At 44.1% G+C, this 19,385-nt stretch overlaps 1 protein-coding gene across 1 annotated transcript in view; it reads right to left on the bottom strand.

Annotated features, from left to right (window-relative positions):
• LOC148505544 (glucagon receptor-like) overlaps positions 1 to 19,385 on the bottom strand; it is a 110,903-nt gene that overhangs the window by 3,631 nt on the left and 87,887 nt on the right. The window contains exons 12-13 of the mRNA XM_088448186.1: positions 15,198 to 15,336; positions 13,199 to 13,240 (exon numbers count right to left, since the gene is read on the bottom strand). Coding sequence (XP_088304312.1) covers positions 13,199 to 13,240; positions 15,198 to 15,336 — 181 coding nt within the window. The remainder of the gene's footprint in view (positions 1 to 13,198; positions 13,241 to 15,197; positions 15,337 to 19,385) is intronic.

Here is a 19,385-nt window from a genome sequence, read left to right as displayed (position 1 = left end):
AGAGAGATTTAGATTTGGTAGAAGTGTTTCCAAACTGACATCTAAATTGTAGAGTAATAATAAAGCTGTGCAGTATTTGTGGGCTACATGTAAAAGCAGCCAGTATTTACACTACATGCAAAACAATGTATGTATTTACACCCCTTGCATTGCAACATGGTTTGTCCAGGTTCACAGTTAAGTGCTATCTCTCTCTCTATTCCCAACTCTGAATCAGCCCCTGTATACATTCTCCGCAAACCTGTTCCCAGAGTTGACTTGAAATGCTGCAAAGGTTTGAAAATAAAGGTAAAGGACATGCACAGTGTGAATGAGCTTGGGGCCGGGTCACAGCAGCTTAACTGACTGAAATTTCAGCTTATCTAGTGACGGTGGAAGCAGGGCCGGACTGGCCATCTGGCACTCCTGGCAAATGTCAGATGGGCGGGTCCGGCCCACAGGCCTGGACGAGCAGCTCTGTCTCCTGGTGCTCTGCTCAACCGGCATGAAGTACGATGGAGGAGTGATCCGCGACACCCCTCTGTGAGGCATAACAAGGCTTAGTACAGTCTCAGGAGGGATGTACTAAGCCTTGGAAAGTGATAGGAGCTGATTGGTTGGTGCTTTATCTAACTCATTTTTCAAACACAGCCTGTAAAGTGACAGTTAGGAGCTGATTGGTTGATACTATGGGGTCTATTTGCTAAGCTTTGGATGGAGATAAAGTGAACAGAGGTAAGTACCAGCCAATCAGCTCCTGACTTGTCACTGGCTGTGTTTGAAAAATGACAGGAACTGATTGGTTGGTACTTTATCTCCATCCAAGGCTTGTTAAATAGACCCCTTTATTTCTCTCTACACTTTATCACTCTTCAAGGCTTAGTACATCTCCCCAGTCCGTACCTGGGTGGAAGGCAGGTTAAAGGTGAGAGATTTATTTTGACTTTAATAATTTTATATATGTGAGTGGGTTTACATTTTAGTAGAAAATATGAACCGGTTTTCTTCCTTCCTGTGTTTTCTGTCCCTGGAGTGGACAGTGAGTGAACAACAGGATTTAGTTAACTAATGGGCCCCATTTAAATCCATTTTTATGCCTCCTACCTTTAGCTTACAAAGTTTATACTTTAGAACAAGTGCCATGTACTGCTCCAGGAAAAGATAATGGAAGTTTATAAACATTTTCCCTATTCCAGCTGCCAAAACGCCTTGTTTCTTTTTTTCCTATTCCAGCAGCTTATTGCGCTAAATGGGAAGTTTCCCCAGCGGTGGATTCCCACGGGACACGTCTAGTTAAAAGTTCTACTTTACCTATCCCTACGGCAACCTTTTTAAAGGAGTCGACGGATAGAAGGATTGAAGCTTGTCTCAAATCTGTGTATTCTCTTACAGGAGCTATTACTCTTTCAGCCATGGCTACTGCCTGGCTGGCCAAAGCCATTGAGAGCTGGGCAGATGCTCTAGAGAACTCATTTCCCTCTGATGCTTCTTGGGAACAGCTGTCCTACATCTCGCACATCAGGGTCAGCCTCCTATTTAGGAGAAGCGGCTTTGGATACTGGTCTCCTAGCTTCCAAGGCATCTGCTACTTCCGTGATAGCCTGTCTTATCATTTGACTTTGTTCATGGAAGGCTGACATGGACTGTAAGAAGGCCTTGGAATCACTGCCTTACACTGGGGAGATCCTGTTTGGACCAGTTGGACAAGATTGTGGCTACCTTGGCAGCTTCTAAGATGGCTTTCCTGCCCTCAGCATCTACACCAAGGCTTCGGATGTCATCCTTTATGTCCTTTTGTCCCAAGCGGAAAGCTAAAGGTCAGTCCGTTCCACTGCAGTCTGCTTCCACAAAGGCCTCCAATCCCATGACCAAGCAGGCCTGGGCTACTAGACATCCAGCTGCCAAATCTGAGGACAAGCCTTAGGCCTGACTGGGTAGGCCTCCCCCTGGGGGAAGCCCATGGTGGGAAGCCAGCTTTTTCAGTTGACCCAGTTTTGGCGTCAGACCACCACAGATGCTTGGGTACAAGAAGTGGTCTCTTACGGGTATGCCCTCTCATTCCTGAGACCTCCCCCTTCCCCAGCAGTTCTTTTATACAGGCTCTCCAAGACGACCATTCAGTCCTTGCTGCACTTGGGGGTGATAATTCCGGTCCCGTTGTCACAGGGAGGGACCGGTTATTACTCTACCCTTTTCTTGGTTCAAAAGCCCAATGGGTCTCATCGGCCTATCCTCAATCTCAAGTCTCTGAATAAGTTTATCGGAGTGGCCCAGGTGTTTATGGAAACCCTCCGCTCTAGTGTCCTAGCTTTGGAACCTGGGGACTTTATGGGGTCTCTGCACATTCAGGACGCTTACCTACATGTTCCTATAGCGCCCTCTCACCAGCGATATCTCCAGTTTTCTATCCTACAGCAACATTTCCAATTTCAAGCACTGCCTTTTGAGATCATGGCAGTTACGGTGGCCCACCTTAATCGTCAGGGAGTAAGACTACTTCCATACTTAGACGGCCTCTTGCTGTTAGCACACTCTCCAGAGGTCCTTCACTGCCATCGTCCGATAAACATGGCCTTTCTAAAAAAACACGACTGGTTGATCAACTGGAAAAAATCTTCCCTGACCCCCTCTCAAAGGATGTTATATCTAGGAGCTCTTCTGGATCCTCAAGTTCAGAAAATCTTCTTGACAGCAGACAAAATCTCCGTACTACAGCAACGAGTGCGCAGGTTACTCCACAGTCAATTCACTCAGCAGTACAGACCTTGGGGTCCATGGTATCCACCTTCGACATGATGGAGTTCGCTCAGTTCCACTACAGGCCCCTACAACACCTAATCCTCTCCAGGTGGAATGGGTTGCCCCATCTGATCAGATCCCAGACGATGGTCCTCTCTCCAGAAGTTTGTCTATCCCTCTCCTGGTGGGTACAGATGTCCCACCTAAACAAGGGTCGCTCCTTCTGGATCTCAGATTGGGTGCTCCTCACCACGAACGCAAGCCTCCGCGGGTGGGGTGCAGTGATCGGCCAGAACTCTTTCCAGGGTCGTTGGACTCCCACCGAGGGGTTCCTACCAATCAACGTCCTGGAGCTTCGAGCCATCTACAGAGCCCTCAATCTAGCTCAGGACATTCTTCAGAGCAGGCTAGTACAAGTACAGTCTGACAACGCCACGGCAGTGTCATACCTCGATCACCAGGGAGGCACTCACAGTCATCGTCGGCAATGGCAGAAGTGACACGCATTCTCACGTGGGCCGAACGTCATCTCCCGGCCATCTCCACGATGTTCATTCTGGTGATTCTCAATTGGGAAGTGGATTTACTCAGCCGTCACGACATGCACATCGGGGAGTGGTCTCTACAACCAGAGATCTTTCAGCTCCTGGTGGACAGATGGGGTATACCGGACATGGACCTCATGGCCTCGCGACACAACCACAAGCTTCCAGTGTACGGGTCCAGGACAAAGGACCCCGAAGCAGCCTTCGTGGACGCCTTGTCAGTGAAGTGGACCTTCCATTTGGCGTACCTCTTCCCTCCAGTCTCCCTTCTTCCTCGGGTCCTTCGGAAATTCAAGCAAGTAGGAGACACGGTTCTGGCTTGGCCCAGATGCCATTGGTACTCTGATCTTCAAACAAATTCTTTCCATAGACGGTCCTTTCCAACTTCAACATCTGGACCTGGCTCGTCTGTCTTTGATGGTGTGGCTCTTGAGACATCCCTCCTAAGGTCCGAAGGGTTTTCTAGCTCCGTGGTCCAGACCATGCTCAGAGCACGTAAGCCGGCCTTCGTCTCGATCTATCACCGGGTGTGGCATACATACTTCCAGTGGTATGCTACCAGAAGCTATGACCCTCGGGTGTTTTGGGTTTCTCGGATCCTTGCCTTTCTTCAAGCTGGATTGGATCTTCGCTCCGCCTGGCCTCTCTGAAGGTGCACGTCTTTGCTCTGTCCATCTGGGTCCAGCGCAGAATTGCACCCCTGCCTGGTGTTCACGCCTTCCTTCAGGGTGTCCTCTGTATATAACCTCCCTTTGTCCCTCCTGTTGCTCCATGGGATTTGTCAGTGGTTCTCTATGCACTTCAGGGTCCCCTGTTTGAACCCCTGGACTCAGTAGATGTCAAATGGCTCACTGCAGAGACACTTTTTCTTCTGGCTATCGCATCTGCCTGTAGGGTGTCAGATTTGGGGGTGCTCTCCTGTCGCTCTCCATTTCTAAACTTTCATCAGGACAGGACTGTTCTTCGAACTCGCCCTGGCTTCCTTCCCAAGGTGGTCTCATTTCCTCATTCATGAGGAAATTGTAGTTCCGGTCTTCCAATCACCAGACCTCTCGGCAGATGAGGCCTACTTAGATGGGGTCCGTGCTCTGAGGATATACGTGGACCGTACTGGTTCCATCAGGAAAATAGATTTCCTCTTTGTCCTATATGGATTCCACAAGAAGGGCTGACCAGATAACAAACAGACTCTGGCCAGATGGCTTTGCATGACTATTTCACAGGCTTACACGCAGGCTGGCCTTCCTGTGCCGCATACAGTATCTGCTCATTCTACTCGCTCTGGGTCCTTGTGGGCAGCCTGCCATGACGCATCTGCCGAACAACTATGCAATGCGGCAACGTGGTCTTCTGTCCACACCTTTCTTAGGTTCTATGCCTTTGATACATTTGCCTCAGGATGCTTCCTTTGGAAGTCGGATTCTCCTCTCAGCTCAGGAGCGTCCCCGTCCTTGAACAACTGCTTTGAGACATCCCCATTGTCTTCCCTGTGCAGCCATATGGACCCTGAAGAAGAAAAGGAGAGTTTTGGTAGACTTTCCTTTAACTCTCTTACTTCGAAGTCCATAGGGTCCACAGGGGGCCCGACCTGACGCACCCGGCTTATATGGGTTTCTTGTCTTGGTCACCGGTTTCCTTCTCTATTAAGTGAGAGTGTGATTCTTTTTTTTAAACAATTTCTTTTATTGAGACACCGCACATAAGCACAATCAGATACATCAAAATAACAATCATGCAAAGTATAAATATACATAGAGTACAGTAGACATACAGATCATAATTGTTGTGAACATAATATAGCAACAGTGTGTCTACCAAAGAAGAAAAGAAACCCCCCCCCCCCCAAAAAAAAAAAAAAAGTCAAAAACCACATAGACATATATATATATATATATATATATATATATATATATATATAGCTCATGATAGCAGTACTCCACCATATAAACACTGCATATGTCCTAGTTATCAGAACATAATGTATATCAGATAATGTTTAAAACTTTCAACATCTGACTAATACAACCAAAAACAAATAAATAATACTACAAAAAAAAAAAAAAAAAAAGAGCTCTCTCCCAATCCTCCCCCCCCACCCCCAAAGGATCCATAATCATCTGTATCTGATGAAAACACATTAGGTCGTGGCAGAGTTGATGTCTATTGGTGTATTATTTCCAACAGTCTGGAGTAAAAACCAAGATGTATCCTTCACACCATAATATATTTGGCGTCTCACGTCGAGGGATAATGTAGATATATATGATTCCCACATATCAAAAAATTTCTCCACTTTCTTTTCCTTCTCTAAGACCACCTCTACCCAATCCATTCGAAATATGTTATATAACTTTGTCTTATATAACACAAAAGATGGGGATGTGGTCGAAATCCACTCCTGCAATAATGTTTTACGAGCAGCTGCGCTAATTGCCAATAACAGTTTTCTGCTTCCTTTGCTAGCTCTTGTATCTGTAGGTATAATGCCAAAATAGCCCACTCTGGAATGAAAGGGACATAATTGAGTAAAGCTGACTCCGCATATCGTTTGATCCGTAACCAAAATCCTCGGACTATTGGGCACGACCAAAAACAATTATATAAGTCCGCATTATCTTCTCCGCACCTATAACAGGAATGAGAAGCCGAACGTCCCATTAAAAAACTTCTATGCGGAGACAAATAAGCTCTGTGAAAAATGTTTAGAAACATCTCCACATATATTGTTGATGTTAAAGTTTTACAGGAATAATTAAGGGCAGTCAATAACTCTTCCGGTGTATACAGAGGAAATTTTTGAACCCACTGCGAAAGTCCCCTAGCATTGGACGCGTGATCCAAAGATATTTTAAAATACTGATAATAATTAGAAATTGCTTTCTTGAGTATTGGAGGCCTGGAAAGAAGGTCATCTACTGGATTATTCCAATCTTCCGCCACAAACACCTGGATTACTGAGTTGATATAATGCTGTGCCTGCAGGAAGGCCATGGGGAACCCCTACAAAGCATTATACTGTTCTGCCGCTTCGCTAAAAGATAAAACCCGACATGCTTCTTTATCTACCAAACAGCCTATTCTCTGAATGCCAACCACACACCATATTGTGAATGGATATGTCGCCTGCCCCGACTGAAAATGTGGATTTTTTACTAGAGGAAGAAATAATGATTTGTGTGAGTTAAGGCCCGCCTCTTGTCTTATCAAGTGCCATACTCGTTTTGTATTCCACAATAAAGGATTATTTTTAATTGCGATTGGTATCTCCTGGTCACGGGAGTGAAGAAACGTAATCAAATCGCCCTGGTCTAAATTTTCTCGCTCAAGTGAGGTATTAGCATAATTCTCTGATCCATTTATCCAATCCGACAAATAACGGATCATAGCTGCTTTATTATATAATCTGATATCTGGAAAGCTTATTCCACCATTCAATTTGGTTTGTTGCAATTTTAACAAACTAATCTTAGACCGCTTACCATTCCATATAAAGGACCTAAATATTTTATTTAAAAGACTCAGATCCTTAACTGTAATGAGCAAAGGTAGGATTTGGAGCGTGTACATTAATCTTGGAAATGAAATCATTTTGATTAAGCTCGCGCGACCCATATATGACAGAGTGATATTCCTCCAGCCATCCAATTCGTCCGAAATTTTTTTTATAATGGGTCTATAATTAAAAGGATATAAATTTGCCAAATTGCTAGGAAGCACAATACCTAAGTATGTAATCCTGTCTTTGGCCCATTTAAGTGGAACATCACTAGGCAGACGTGGCAATGAATTGCGCGAACCCAAATAAAGTGCCTCTGATTTACCTATGTTCACCGCGAACCCTGATATTTCTTCAAAACTTTTCAAAAGCCCCAGTATATGCGTTAGGTAGTCATGAGGATTTGCAATGTAAAGCATTATATCATCTGCAAATGCTGTTAATTTTATTGTTTTAGAACCAATCTTTATTCCCTTAAAATGATCGTCCTTCTCCAGTATTCTAATCAGCGGATCTATAGCTAGATCAAATAAGAGGGGTGAAAGAGGACACCCTTGTCTAGTACCTCTGAACATCTCTATAGGTGCACTAGTACAACCATTTATCATTAGGGACGTCGTTGGGGATAAGTAAAGATATTTGATCAATCCGATAAATGAAGAGTTGAACCCACGCATTTGTAATACATTAAATAGATGGGGCCATAACACTGTGTCAAAAGCCTTTGTCGTATCTAAACTTAATAGAGTGTTAGTAGAAATTGAAGATGCCCCAGCTGACACTGCCACTGCAGCAATAGCCGCTCTAACTCCTCGAACTGAATGACGCCCTTTTACAAAACCCAATTGATGAGGAGTTAGTAATTCTGGCAAAATAGTTTGTAAGCGACTTGCCATAATTTTAGCTAACAACTTCGCGTCTGTATTTAACAAACTGATAGGTCGGTACGATTCTAATTTTTGTACATCCTTTTGAGGTTTAGGGATCAATATTGTAGTTGTATTTGTAAAATATGGGAATGGAGAATTGTTGTCTATCATGTCATTAAACAAATCCACTAAAATCGGGGCTACCTGGTGCCGCAATAATTTATAATACTCATTTGAATAACCATCTGGGCCCGGTGATTTCCCGAGTTGTAACTGTGAAATAGCCGACAGCACTTCATCTGGTGTTATTTTCCCAGAAAGTGCCTCCTGTTGTTCTATAGTTAATAAAGGCAACAAGTCATCAGGGATCAAAGCTTCATACCGAAACTGATCAAAAGGAAGATCTCTACACAAGTCCTTATAGTACTCTTCAAACTTATTTATAATTTCATTATTCGTTGTGAGTAAAGCATTGGTATGCGGATCATTAATGGCTGTGATATACGTTTTTCTACGCCAGGGCTTAGACATGTTAGCAAGCAACTTTCCAGCTTTGTTCCCCCACCTGTAAAATTTATGCTTAGTGAACAGTACATCCTTTTTAGCTTGGGATAAAAGGTGCGATTCTAAGAGTTGTTTTGTCTGAACATACGTTTCCCTAGAAACATCAGTAGGGTCTGCTATATAATTTTGTAACGCTAAAGTTAGGGCCTCTGACATTGATTTATACACAGCAGCTTCTGCCTTCCATTGGGAAGAGACAAAAGCTATGATCTGTCCCCGCATTACAGCCTTCGATGCACCCCAAAAGATTGCTGGTGTATCCCATGCCTCTATATTATCGTCTTGATAATTCATCCACTGTACTAGTAGGTGATCTTTAAATTTAGTGGATTTGTACATATAGGACGGAAACCTCCAATGTTTCAAGCCCCTTGATGACTGCGTTAAACTCAAAGAAATTGTAATGGGCGCATGATCAGATATTAGTATTGAATGCAATCTGGAATCCTGTATGCAAGATACCAAGCTATCTGAGACCAGAAACAAATCGATTCGCGACCAAGATCTATGGACTGCAGAGTAAAAGGTGTATGATTTATCTGTAGGGTTCAATAGTCTCCAAACATCTGTAAGTTGATGATTTGCTTTAAAAGATTGGAATTGTCTCCATATTGCCATATTAGATGATTGGGGAGTCAGTTGTCTGTCTAATGAGGGATCCTCCACTGAATTGAAATCACCCGCCACTATCAATGCATAGTTAGTACGTTGCGCCAAGATGTCCATCACCCTTCCTATGAATTCTTGAGGTGAAACATTCGGTGCATACAAGTTTACCAGAGTATAACAGGTTCCCTGAATCTCTACGTCAATAATCAAAAATCTTCCATTGGGATCCGCAATGGTATTTATAATAGAATATTGCAGATTCCTTTGAAATATTGTGGCCACCCCCCTGATCTTTCTACTGCAGCTAGCCTTAATACATTCCCCTATCCATGGGGCCCTCAAAGTGGAAATATCTCCCTCTGCCCAATGCGTTTCCTGCAAGAACATTACGTCAGACTTAAATTTTTTTAAATGAGTTACTACTCTTTTGCGTTTAATAGTTGAGTTCAAACCCCCAATGTTCCAGGATAAAAATTTTAACTTATCAACCTGTGACCCAGTGTTACCGGTACTCATATCGTTAGACATGTCTTATCCAATACCTTGCCGTGGGACAAAACAGTCTAAGAACAAAATTAAGTTAAAACGTGGCACTCCGTCCCAGCAAGCGGAGACCACCATTTTTGAAGAATGCGAGCCTTCTGGCCCCGGAGTCCCCCAGGGGGGGAGAGAGAAAACGAGAGAGAACCAACAAAATAAAAAATGTAAATAAAAATAATAAAAATGAAAAACAAACCATGAAAAAATAGATGCACTATACACTTCTGCGCAATGTCTCTTACACCCTTTTCCTTTATTTTCTCTCCAACATTTCAATGTGGTGTTCATCACTTGCAACCTGTGATTCACACCTAAACTACTCAATATCACTTATAAAGTAGCAAACAAAACGTATATCAGTACAGTAGAAAATCTTCACCAAAACGAGGAATGCTCCTTCATGTCAATTAGACGTTATGGTATTCAACATTAGTGTCACATTTAATAAAATAATAGCAAATATAAATGCATAATCTACTCTCAGGGATGATCGTGGTTATTTAGAAATTAGAGCCAAACCCTTAATTAGTGTTATATCAGTTATCCAATCATCTGTTTGGTGATTGTTGCGGTGAGCGCTCCCTGTCTATACCCACACCAAAATGACGTTTAGCAATCTTAGGGTCTGAAAAATATAATGTTTGATCCCCATCCTCCACTCTTAGTCTGGCAGGGTATAATAAAGCAAATCTAGTGTTACGCTCATACAGTAATTTGCACACATCTGAAAATTCCCGTCTTTTCTGTGTTACCGCTGCTGAAAAATCCTGGAATATGAGCACCTTAAAACCATCTACCATTAGTGTGGGTGTCTTCCTATATTCAGCAAGTATCCTTTCCTTCATTCGAAAGTCTAGATACTTTGCAATCACCGGTCTGGATCGTGAATTAGGCGCTGGTCTTTCTGGACCTATTCTATGAACCCTCTCTACGTGGGGCAAAATGGAATCCTCTGACAAATTTAGGGCTGCAGGAATTTTGTGGGCTACCAGTTGAACCAGAGCCTGACCAGTTATTTGCTCAGGTACCCCAATAAACCTCAAATTACTTCTTCGAAGCCGATTTTCCATATCATCAATTTTGACTAAAAGCGATTGAACGCTTTCTGCTTGCGTACCTACAATTTGTTGCACATCACGGGAGCGATCCTCTACATCACTAACTCGCTGCTCTAAGGTAGCGAGTCTGGAGGTGTTTGAATCTATTTTGGCAAGTGCAGCGTCAAAAGATGACTGGAGGGAATCCAGTTTCTTATCTATTAGAGGCATTAGTATTTTAGAAATTTCCTGAGCAGTTTCAGCAACCGATGAAGGACCCTGAGAATGATGACTGAAATTTGCAGCTTTCTCAGGTTCCACATCAGCAGTGTCACTACGTGATGGAGAAGGAGGAACAACTTTAGCTGGAGTCTGTTACTTTGCCCATTTTACTTGTCGACCCTTGTGAAGATGTAGCGGGAGTAGATTTACGGACGTATCTGTCCATAACCTAACGAGAGATCCCTTGAAAATTCTACTCAAAGTAGATCCTTCGCAGTTAATAAGGTCAGATAATTTCCAAATTCCTCAACAGGACACTAGATTAACAAGAGGTAAAGCACGGTACAGGAGTAGATGTGCATCAACCACCCCTAAATTGTAGACATGTTATGAAGATTCAAAAATATGCATCACTCTGTCGAACACCCATGTCTTATATTCTGAACAATAGTAATTGAACTACATTCCTCTATATAATGAAGCCCTAATATGGTTCCATGATACACCGTGTTCTTATAAAGTAAAACTAACAAAATTTGCTTCCGTTACTGCTAGTATGTGGTAACAATGCTGTATAGATAGTTTGTGAAATGTCCATCAGCTTAGAGGCTAGATTTAGATACTGTTGTTTGTCACTGTGACCAGTAGATGGCAGCCACGTACTAATATTAGATCAGATATAATACAGATAATAGCCGCAATTATATCTTCACTGTTCAAAGTACAATATACTAAAAGCTCACATAAAGAAAAACAGCAAGTATATATATTTAGCTGTGTTACTTATCAGATTTTCAGTACGATACAACAAAGTCCAGGATCAGGATCAGCCGGATTATTAGCCAAGTGTAGCAAGCCAAGCACCCCGGCCTCCACCCTCTCCCAGGATAGCAAAAATAGAAAGTCCGGTCATCAGCAGTCCAGGGTCAGAACCAGCGAATCCTCCTCAGCTCGCAGAGACAGCGGTATGGGGATAAAATTGACACCTTGGCTGGCAACCGGCGTTGGGGGAGAAGCAGGGGGAGTCGGATAGTTATTACGATTGGTCACCAACCAGTAAGATCAATAGGTCAAACAGCAGACACTGGCATTCCAGACTGTTTTATAATAGCCAAATTTTTCGGCTGGTAGGGCTCAGTATCTTTTTGTAAAGCTGAATAGCCAGGGGTCAGAGTCGAAAGTCACAGCCGTGACGAGCCCCAGGTAAGTATCAGGGCAGTAAACTTTGGCCGCTTCTCAATTATGTGACTGTCTGAAGGAAGTCACAGCGGCAGTACTCTCAGCCTTTCTTAATTAGATCCCACAGTTAGAGACAATGAAAGGCAAAATGCCTGATGTGAGTCTCCCCCAGCACAGTCGTTTATGCGATATGTTCCGAGATAGTAGCAGCGCTCCCCAACGGTACTCACACAAACGCCCCTCAGGTACACAGGAGCCCGTCCAGCATCCGACAAACAGCGCGATCACCGGGGAGAGCAGGGAACCACGTCTTCAGCTTCACAGCAAGCTATCAGGTGAGTACATCTCCCGCCGCCGGAAGGTAAAATCTCCCTGCAGCCAGATCCAGCAGTTATCTCGTTATCTCCAGGGACCTGACGGTTAGAAGGGAGCCCGCCGGCGCCAGGTTTACACAGCACACCCGCGCGTGTCCGATGCAGGATGTCTGGGGTCGCCGACAGGTAGCAGGTAAGTGTTTCCTCCTAGACAGGGCCGGAGGGTAGATGCAGGAAACTCCGCTGGGAGAGCCGCCAGCTCTCAGATGTGTTTCGCGCCAAACAGGCTGCCAGCGTTCATGCAGGCCATCTAAGTTGGTGGCCGGACTCCGGTGCAATCAAATGGCGCTCCTTGGCAATGAAGGTATCTCCAGGGTCTCCAAATTAATGGTGTTATCAGGAGAAGCCCATAAATCGAGAGGCTTTGCAGGATGGCACTGGATCCTAAGCCTTCAGAGAGGAGCTGAACTAAAAAGCGGCCATGCTTGATGCCCCGCCCACCGGAAGTCCCGAGAGTGTGATTCTTAAGTGTAGCAGTCTTCCTTGTCTCCTATCCTGCTCCTGCCTTGGACTTGTTGACAAAACTGAATTGCCTCAGGCTGTGGGTGGATTATAGGGTGGTAAAGGACCAGAGCATCCTGGGACAGAAAAGCTTTAACTGTAAGTGTCCAGTCCTCCTAACCACCACCTATACCGCATTGTCTCCCCTGTGGACCCTATGGACTTCGAAGAAAGAGAGTTAACAAAGGTAAGTCTGCCATAACTCTCCTTTTTCAACATCCAACAAATGGGCTACTGATGACTGGGCATCAGCCAGGCCATTATCACTGTGAAGAAGTCCTGCTGGCCCTGTTATTCCAGTGACTAGGTTTATAGTTCCCATGTAACGATCCTGACCTTGATTGGAAGAAATCACTATTTCTGTAACTTGCCCAGTAAGATTATTTTAATATGTATTAAAAAAAAAATCTCTTAATGGATTGTATAGAGGTATTTTACCCTACATAAGGAGGGAAAAATATATCCTGGAACCCCAGAACACAAGCTGCTGGTGTAATGGGCCAAGCATCACCCCTTAAAGACAATGCAAATCTGATAAACTCACCTCTTTATTAGCAAAGCAGTACAGCACTGCAACCAGAAATCCCTGGAAGAGAGAAAGTAACAGGAGTTAGTGACCTTTGATGGCTCCTATTGTGTCACTCTAACATCAGAGTGCAGCATCTACACTGGTTCCTTCAGGAAATTGCCAATTTATTTTCTAGCAGTCTCCTAACTTGTAACACAAAGGTAGTCTGTAAACTAAATGACAAGGACTGATCCAATTCAATCTTCAAGTGGACTAGGAATGTATAGTATATTACAACATTTACTAACACAGGAGTGAGCAGGATGCAGTGTTTGAATGCAGTCTCCTCCAAGATCGCAGGTGTGAAGGGAGTTCAATCAAATAAAATGTTCTGCTTGTGCAAAGTTGTATCAATCAGAAGACAGTAGAAATGCCCCAGTAACACATGCGGATGGTTATGTCAGGCATGCACTTTGTTGGAAACATTTATTTTTATAGTGAAATAGGCATTGGCAGTTTTGTCTGAATAAAAGGAACAAAACTTCTTGAATACAGCAGGTAGAACTCCCTGTGTACAATTTAAAAAGAAAAATATAAAACACGCTAAGGGCTCTATTCAGCAAGCAACATTTTACTTAAATCATGCAGAAACGACTTTCCTTATGATTTACGTATCCCAGATTTGCAGGAACGGGCTAACAGAGAAGATAACGCAACTATCTTCTCTGTTAATGCCCGACTCCTGCAGCGTCACATTGTAGAGAGCAAGTCCATACTCTCCACAGCATTTAACGTTTTTTTGCTGTTCAAGTAGCAGGGAGACGTAAAAAAAAATAAATCCTTAAAGGCTTATCTTATATAGCAGCATCTGAGAATGGTATTACAGTATATGAGGAAAATCCTTCTGCTGAAAACTGCAGGGACATATAGACATATGCCTACCGTCCGGTTGGTCCCTGCAGCTGGCTAAAGCTCCGCCCACTGCCACTGTTCCCGGCCTGTAAACATGCATGTTGACAGACCTGATGAAAAGGTCTTAAGGTGCATACACACAACGGTTTTTTTAACGATTATCACTATAATTCTAACGATTATTCACTTTCTGAGTCAAACGAACGATTGTTGTTCATGTGCGTTCACGTTTGTAGTTCAGTCAGACTTGTCAACTCAACGATTTTCATTAAGTTAATATGCAAAAATCGTTTGTAGTTCATAAAATTCGTTCATTACATTTAAATGAACATAGTAAATTAACAACTTTAGTAAACGATTTTAGTTCATTTTTTTCAAGGTAGAAAATCGTTTACTAAAATCGTTCATTAACTCAATCGTTGTGTGTGTGTGCATGCAGCTTTAGGACTTTGAAATATATTGTAAGGAGATGGGGCATGGGAGAGCAGGACAGACTTTTCGGACAACCGATTTGGCAGAGACAGCGTGTTAACGCAACCACTGTTCCTGGGCAGTTTATTGCTGAATAGTGGGGAATACTTTGTGGAGAGGTTGAAAATAATCATGTCGCTGTTGGTCAAAAATATTTGTGCCAATATCTCCGTCATTGCTGAATGGACCCTGAAGACACTCATAATATCATGGGCACGAATAATGCATAAAAATATAAAAAAGAGCATCTATCTGCTTTGTTGGTGAATCCGCAATCAGAAGTGGTTACCTAGTGCTGTCGACCATTGCCAAAAGCGAGTTCTTGCACCTACCCAAGGATATGGCTGTGCCAGGCTTATATGCATCAGTGTGGTGGTCTGCATCTGTTGGCAATTACAGGAATGTACCCCTACTGTACCCGCCCCTTCCCTCCCCAGACTCCAGCAGCATCTGCAAGTGGCCGGCTGTCTCAGCATGCACAGAGCCAATTTACCTATTTTGTTCTATTCAAGCTGGATCAGCGTCTAATTCTGGATAAAAAAAGGGGCATAATGGGCCTCCAGGAGAATGGGGCACTTCCCTCCGGCCCAGACCCCCTTAGTGCTAGAATTAATCAGTGCGTCTTCTCGCTGGTAACCAGTGTAGGTCTCACCTGGAAGGAGCTGAAAAAGAGGTTGAAGAAGACCTTCATGTAGCGCAGAATTCCTGACGTCTGCTCGTCTGTGGCGAAGATGAACACGACCTCATGAATGCCAAATAGTGGAATAAGTGTCAGGGTTGCTTTAGCCAGCCTAAGAGGGCAGAGAGACATATTGCCATATGTTACATAAGCAGGGCCGGTGCAAGGTTTCTTGGCACCCTCGGCATAACTTCAGCCTAGCGTCACCCCCATCACTTCCCTCCCCCCCTCACCCACACTCCCAGTTCCATCTATTTGGTGATAAGGGTCCAAAGTGCACGACCGCTATTGCGAATGCTAATTTTTTAAACAGACACAGGGTAAATGCACACATGCTAAACAGGAGTATATTCAACACCGCATCAGCGCCATAGTTCATAATGATTATTAGGGGTCTATTCACTAAGCCTTGGAGAAAGAGAAGTCCCAGCCAATCAGCTCCTAACTGTCAGTTTACAGGCTGTGTTTGAAAAATGACAGGAGCTGATTGGCTGGGACTTTTCTTTCTCCACTTTATCTCTCTCCAAGGCTTAGTGAACAGACCCGTTTCATTGATCATGAAGTTATGATCCATCCAATATTCAATGCAACATTTGTAATAATACTATTCTACATCCTGTGTGAGCTGCCACAGAAAGTGTCTGACTGTAGTTTGGGCTGGATATACCACAAATATTTATTAATACCTCAGGTCAACTGTGTAGTTTCAGAGGGGGAGAGGGAAAGAGGACGGACACGGCTACCAGCCTGCAATACTGAACCAGCCAGGCATGTTATACATGAATAGAAGAGCAGGGGAAAAGTACAGGGGCAGCAACTGTCTATATAATCCTCTATTCTGCTGTCAGTACTAAATAGCAAAAGGATGTCCTTTCATTTTTGTGCTGGTGACCTAAGTCGCCTCAATAGTGCCCCTCAGGAGCCTGCACCCTTAGGCAGCTGCCTAATGGTAGCACCGGCCCTGTACATAAGAGAAGTGTCTCACCACAGTGCAAACATTGGACCTAACGAGGACACACAGACCTTTCACTTGTGTATAATTTTAGGATGTAAGTCAGTTTTATGGCGCGCCTCCCAGATGTTGCAGTACAGCCACTTGCCCATTCGTGCACTGGGACCAGCCATTGTCTATGCTGCCAACAGAGTCCAACATGCAGGTAAGCCGTAAGTAGAAACACCTAATGGCAAATAAATTCTTGCCCGGGACTGCCTGCCTCCAGCTAACAGCAAAGAGGACACCAGAGGGAATATCTAGGTAGTATTTTATGCTTCACCTACAGCCTTCTCTCCTGTCTAGCCAGGGCCGGTGCAAGGTTTCCAGGCGCCCTAGGCAACATTTCACCAACCACCCCTGCTCCCTCCAATTCATCAGCACCAAAATCATAATGTACCTCATAACACTGGTGCCAATTCATAATATACCACACAGCTGTGCCACAAATTCATTATATGCCACTCAGCCATGAATTATGCCATTCATTTTTTTTCTTTGTGGACCCATTGGCGCCCTCCAGTGGCCGGCGCCCTTAGGCGGCTTCCTTAAGGTTGCCTAATGGTAGCACCGGGCCTGTGTCTAGCCTCCGGCAAAAGTGAGTCTTAACCCTATAGTAGCGGCTGCAGCGGAGGAATGAGATGGCGAGCCAGACCTACCAGTCATGGAAATATAGAATGAAGGTGCTGCTAATCACGGAACAGTCTAAGCCACAGGTTCTCAAACTCAGTCCTCAGGACCCCAAACAGTGCATGTTTTCCAGGTTTCCTCACATAATCACAAGTGAAATCATTAGCTCTGCCTGTGGATCTTTTAAAATGTGTCAGTGAGTAATGAGTACACCTGCGCTCCTGCTGGGTGACCTGGAAAACGTGACCTGTGTAGGGTCCTGAGGACCGAGTTTGAGAACCTCTGGTCTAAGCGATACCCAGATAACTGGATTTAAGAAACCTAAAGGACTTATCACAAAGGATGAACAAGTTACGAACACAATGTGACCGTGCATAATAAGTCTGAGAAGCGCTACGGAAAGCGAATGAAAGTGCAAATCTCTGCAATAAGTTGTATTTATTCGGAAACAAATATCAAACCAAGCCGATTAAGGCCCAGCGTATGCAGGACTACTAGAGGGGTACTTCAATAATGGCAGAGTGCCTATATGGTATTATTATTACCCTCTATTTATATGGCACCACAAGGGTTCTGCATGCCTTACATAGTACATAAACTATTAAGTAAAAACAAGAAAACAGTGACTTACAGTACAAGACACTGCAGGACGAGTACATGGTTAATAGACCATGCTGCATCAGCGGTCGTAATACTCAGAATAAGCAGCAGGGCAGCAGCAACCAAGTGTTAGGTGCCGTTGTGAGGAGTATGGAGTAGATCAGTGGCCCACCAGCTGCAGTGGAAATACACATTCCAGCATTCGCTGCCACAGTTTAGCTATTAGGGCATGCTAAGAAACTGTGGCAAGGCATGCTGGGATATGTAGTCCCACAGCAGCTGGATGGCCATGAGTTTGACACCCCTGGAGTAGATGATAGTATAAGTAAGGGAAAGGAGAAGCATGTGAGGGAAGAGGGCCCTGCTCGTAAGAGATTATAGTCTAAGGCAGGGATGGGGAACCTCAGGCCCTTGGGCCGTATAAGGTCCGCAGAATCATTTGGTCTGGCCCTCTGAGCTTTTTTCTGCTAGCCTCATCTGGCTACCAGAGTGCCTAGAATGGCACCCGGCAGCCAGAATCTATACAGCAGTGCCGCAATGATCATAAAATACCAAAGAAAAACACAATAGACGTAGAATTTACAAGTTAATACAAATAAAATATTTCTATATAGCAGCGACTACAAATGAGAAACAGTGAGTATTTGTAACACATCACGTTGAAAACAAGGGGATGGGATGCCGGTGCACGGGATCCCGGCGGTCAGAATCCCGATGCCGGCATTCCGACAGGGTTAGAATACCGACACATGTCGGTTAGTATTCTAACCCTCCCCCTACCCCTCCCTCCCCGGTGCCTGACTCTAACCTCCCTCCCTAGTGCCTAAACCTAACCTCCCCCTCCCCATACCTAACCCTCCCCCCTTAGTGCCTAATCCTAACCCTCCCCCTAGTGCCTAACCCCTAACGCCAACCCTCCCCCCAACCCGCTACCTACCTTTGGGATTCCGGTGCCGGCATTCTCAGCATCGGAATCCCATGGTCAGGATAGTGACCGCATCCCAAAACAACATATTGTCTAATGGTTACAGCATCAGGCCTGGTTTATTATAAATATATTTTGCTGTTATTGCTTCATCTGTCAATTTTCTAACTTTTTTTTTTTTTTAATGTTGGCTAATCCCCAAAAATGATTTGGTATAAGGGATAAGGGATTCACCTTAAGTATGGCCACCATATCTTATGCTGTGTTGAATGTAAGCCTGTTGGCACAGCATACAGTACCCTCCGTGTTTTCTGCCTATTGTCTGGGAGTGGGCACAGGGAAATGTATGGGAGATGCAACGTTGAACACATTCAATCCCACCTACCCACAGCTGCGGGCTATGCAGAGCTGGATGTGAGCACGCCTGTCTCCAGATTCATCTTTTGCGCCTAATATAGCGGTATCCATCCAGAATGTTCACAGTCAGAACGTCAACAGGTTCATAATGTTGTCATGGACATAAGGTCGACAAGGAAAATATAAAAATTCACAAATTTCGACATGGCTAAAATGTCGACATGTTCATAATGTGCCATTTAACATGTCGACAGCAAAATGTTGACAGTAAATTTTTGTGTTAATTTAAGGGTTAGGCGAAAATATGCAAAAATGTTGTCGGCATGTTGATATATTAACAAAGCATTTGTGAATGCCGACATATTGCTTGTTACATGTCAACTTTTCATACCATGCTCAGTATAGCAAAATTGCAAGTGCGCAATGATGATGATGATGGCCAGTAGAAAACCAGGCGCACACATTGGGGAGGTTACACTGCAAGATGCGCACAACCCTGCATACGTGGGGAATATACGCATTTATATCCAGGAGCAGATCAGGAGCAGAAAGGCCGGATTCTCATTCAACACTGCATCAGGCCTATAGTCATTATTACATTAGAAAGTCGGAAATGAAATAATACAAATGAACTGTATCAACAGCCAAATAATAGTAA

The sequence above is a fragment of the Taudactylus pleione genome, unplaced genomic scaffold (assembly GCF_031769625.1).
Source record: "Taudactylus pleione unplaced genomic scaffold, aTauple2 ptg000451l, whole genome shotgun sequence".
NCBI lineage: Eukaryota > Metazoa > Chordata > Amphibia > Anura > Myobatrachidae > Taudactylus > Taudactylus pleione.
Note: the sequence above shows the minus strand (reverse complement) of the source record. Positions and strands in the feature narration are given on the sequence as shown.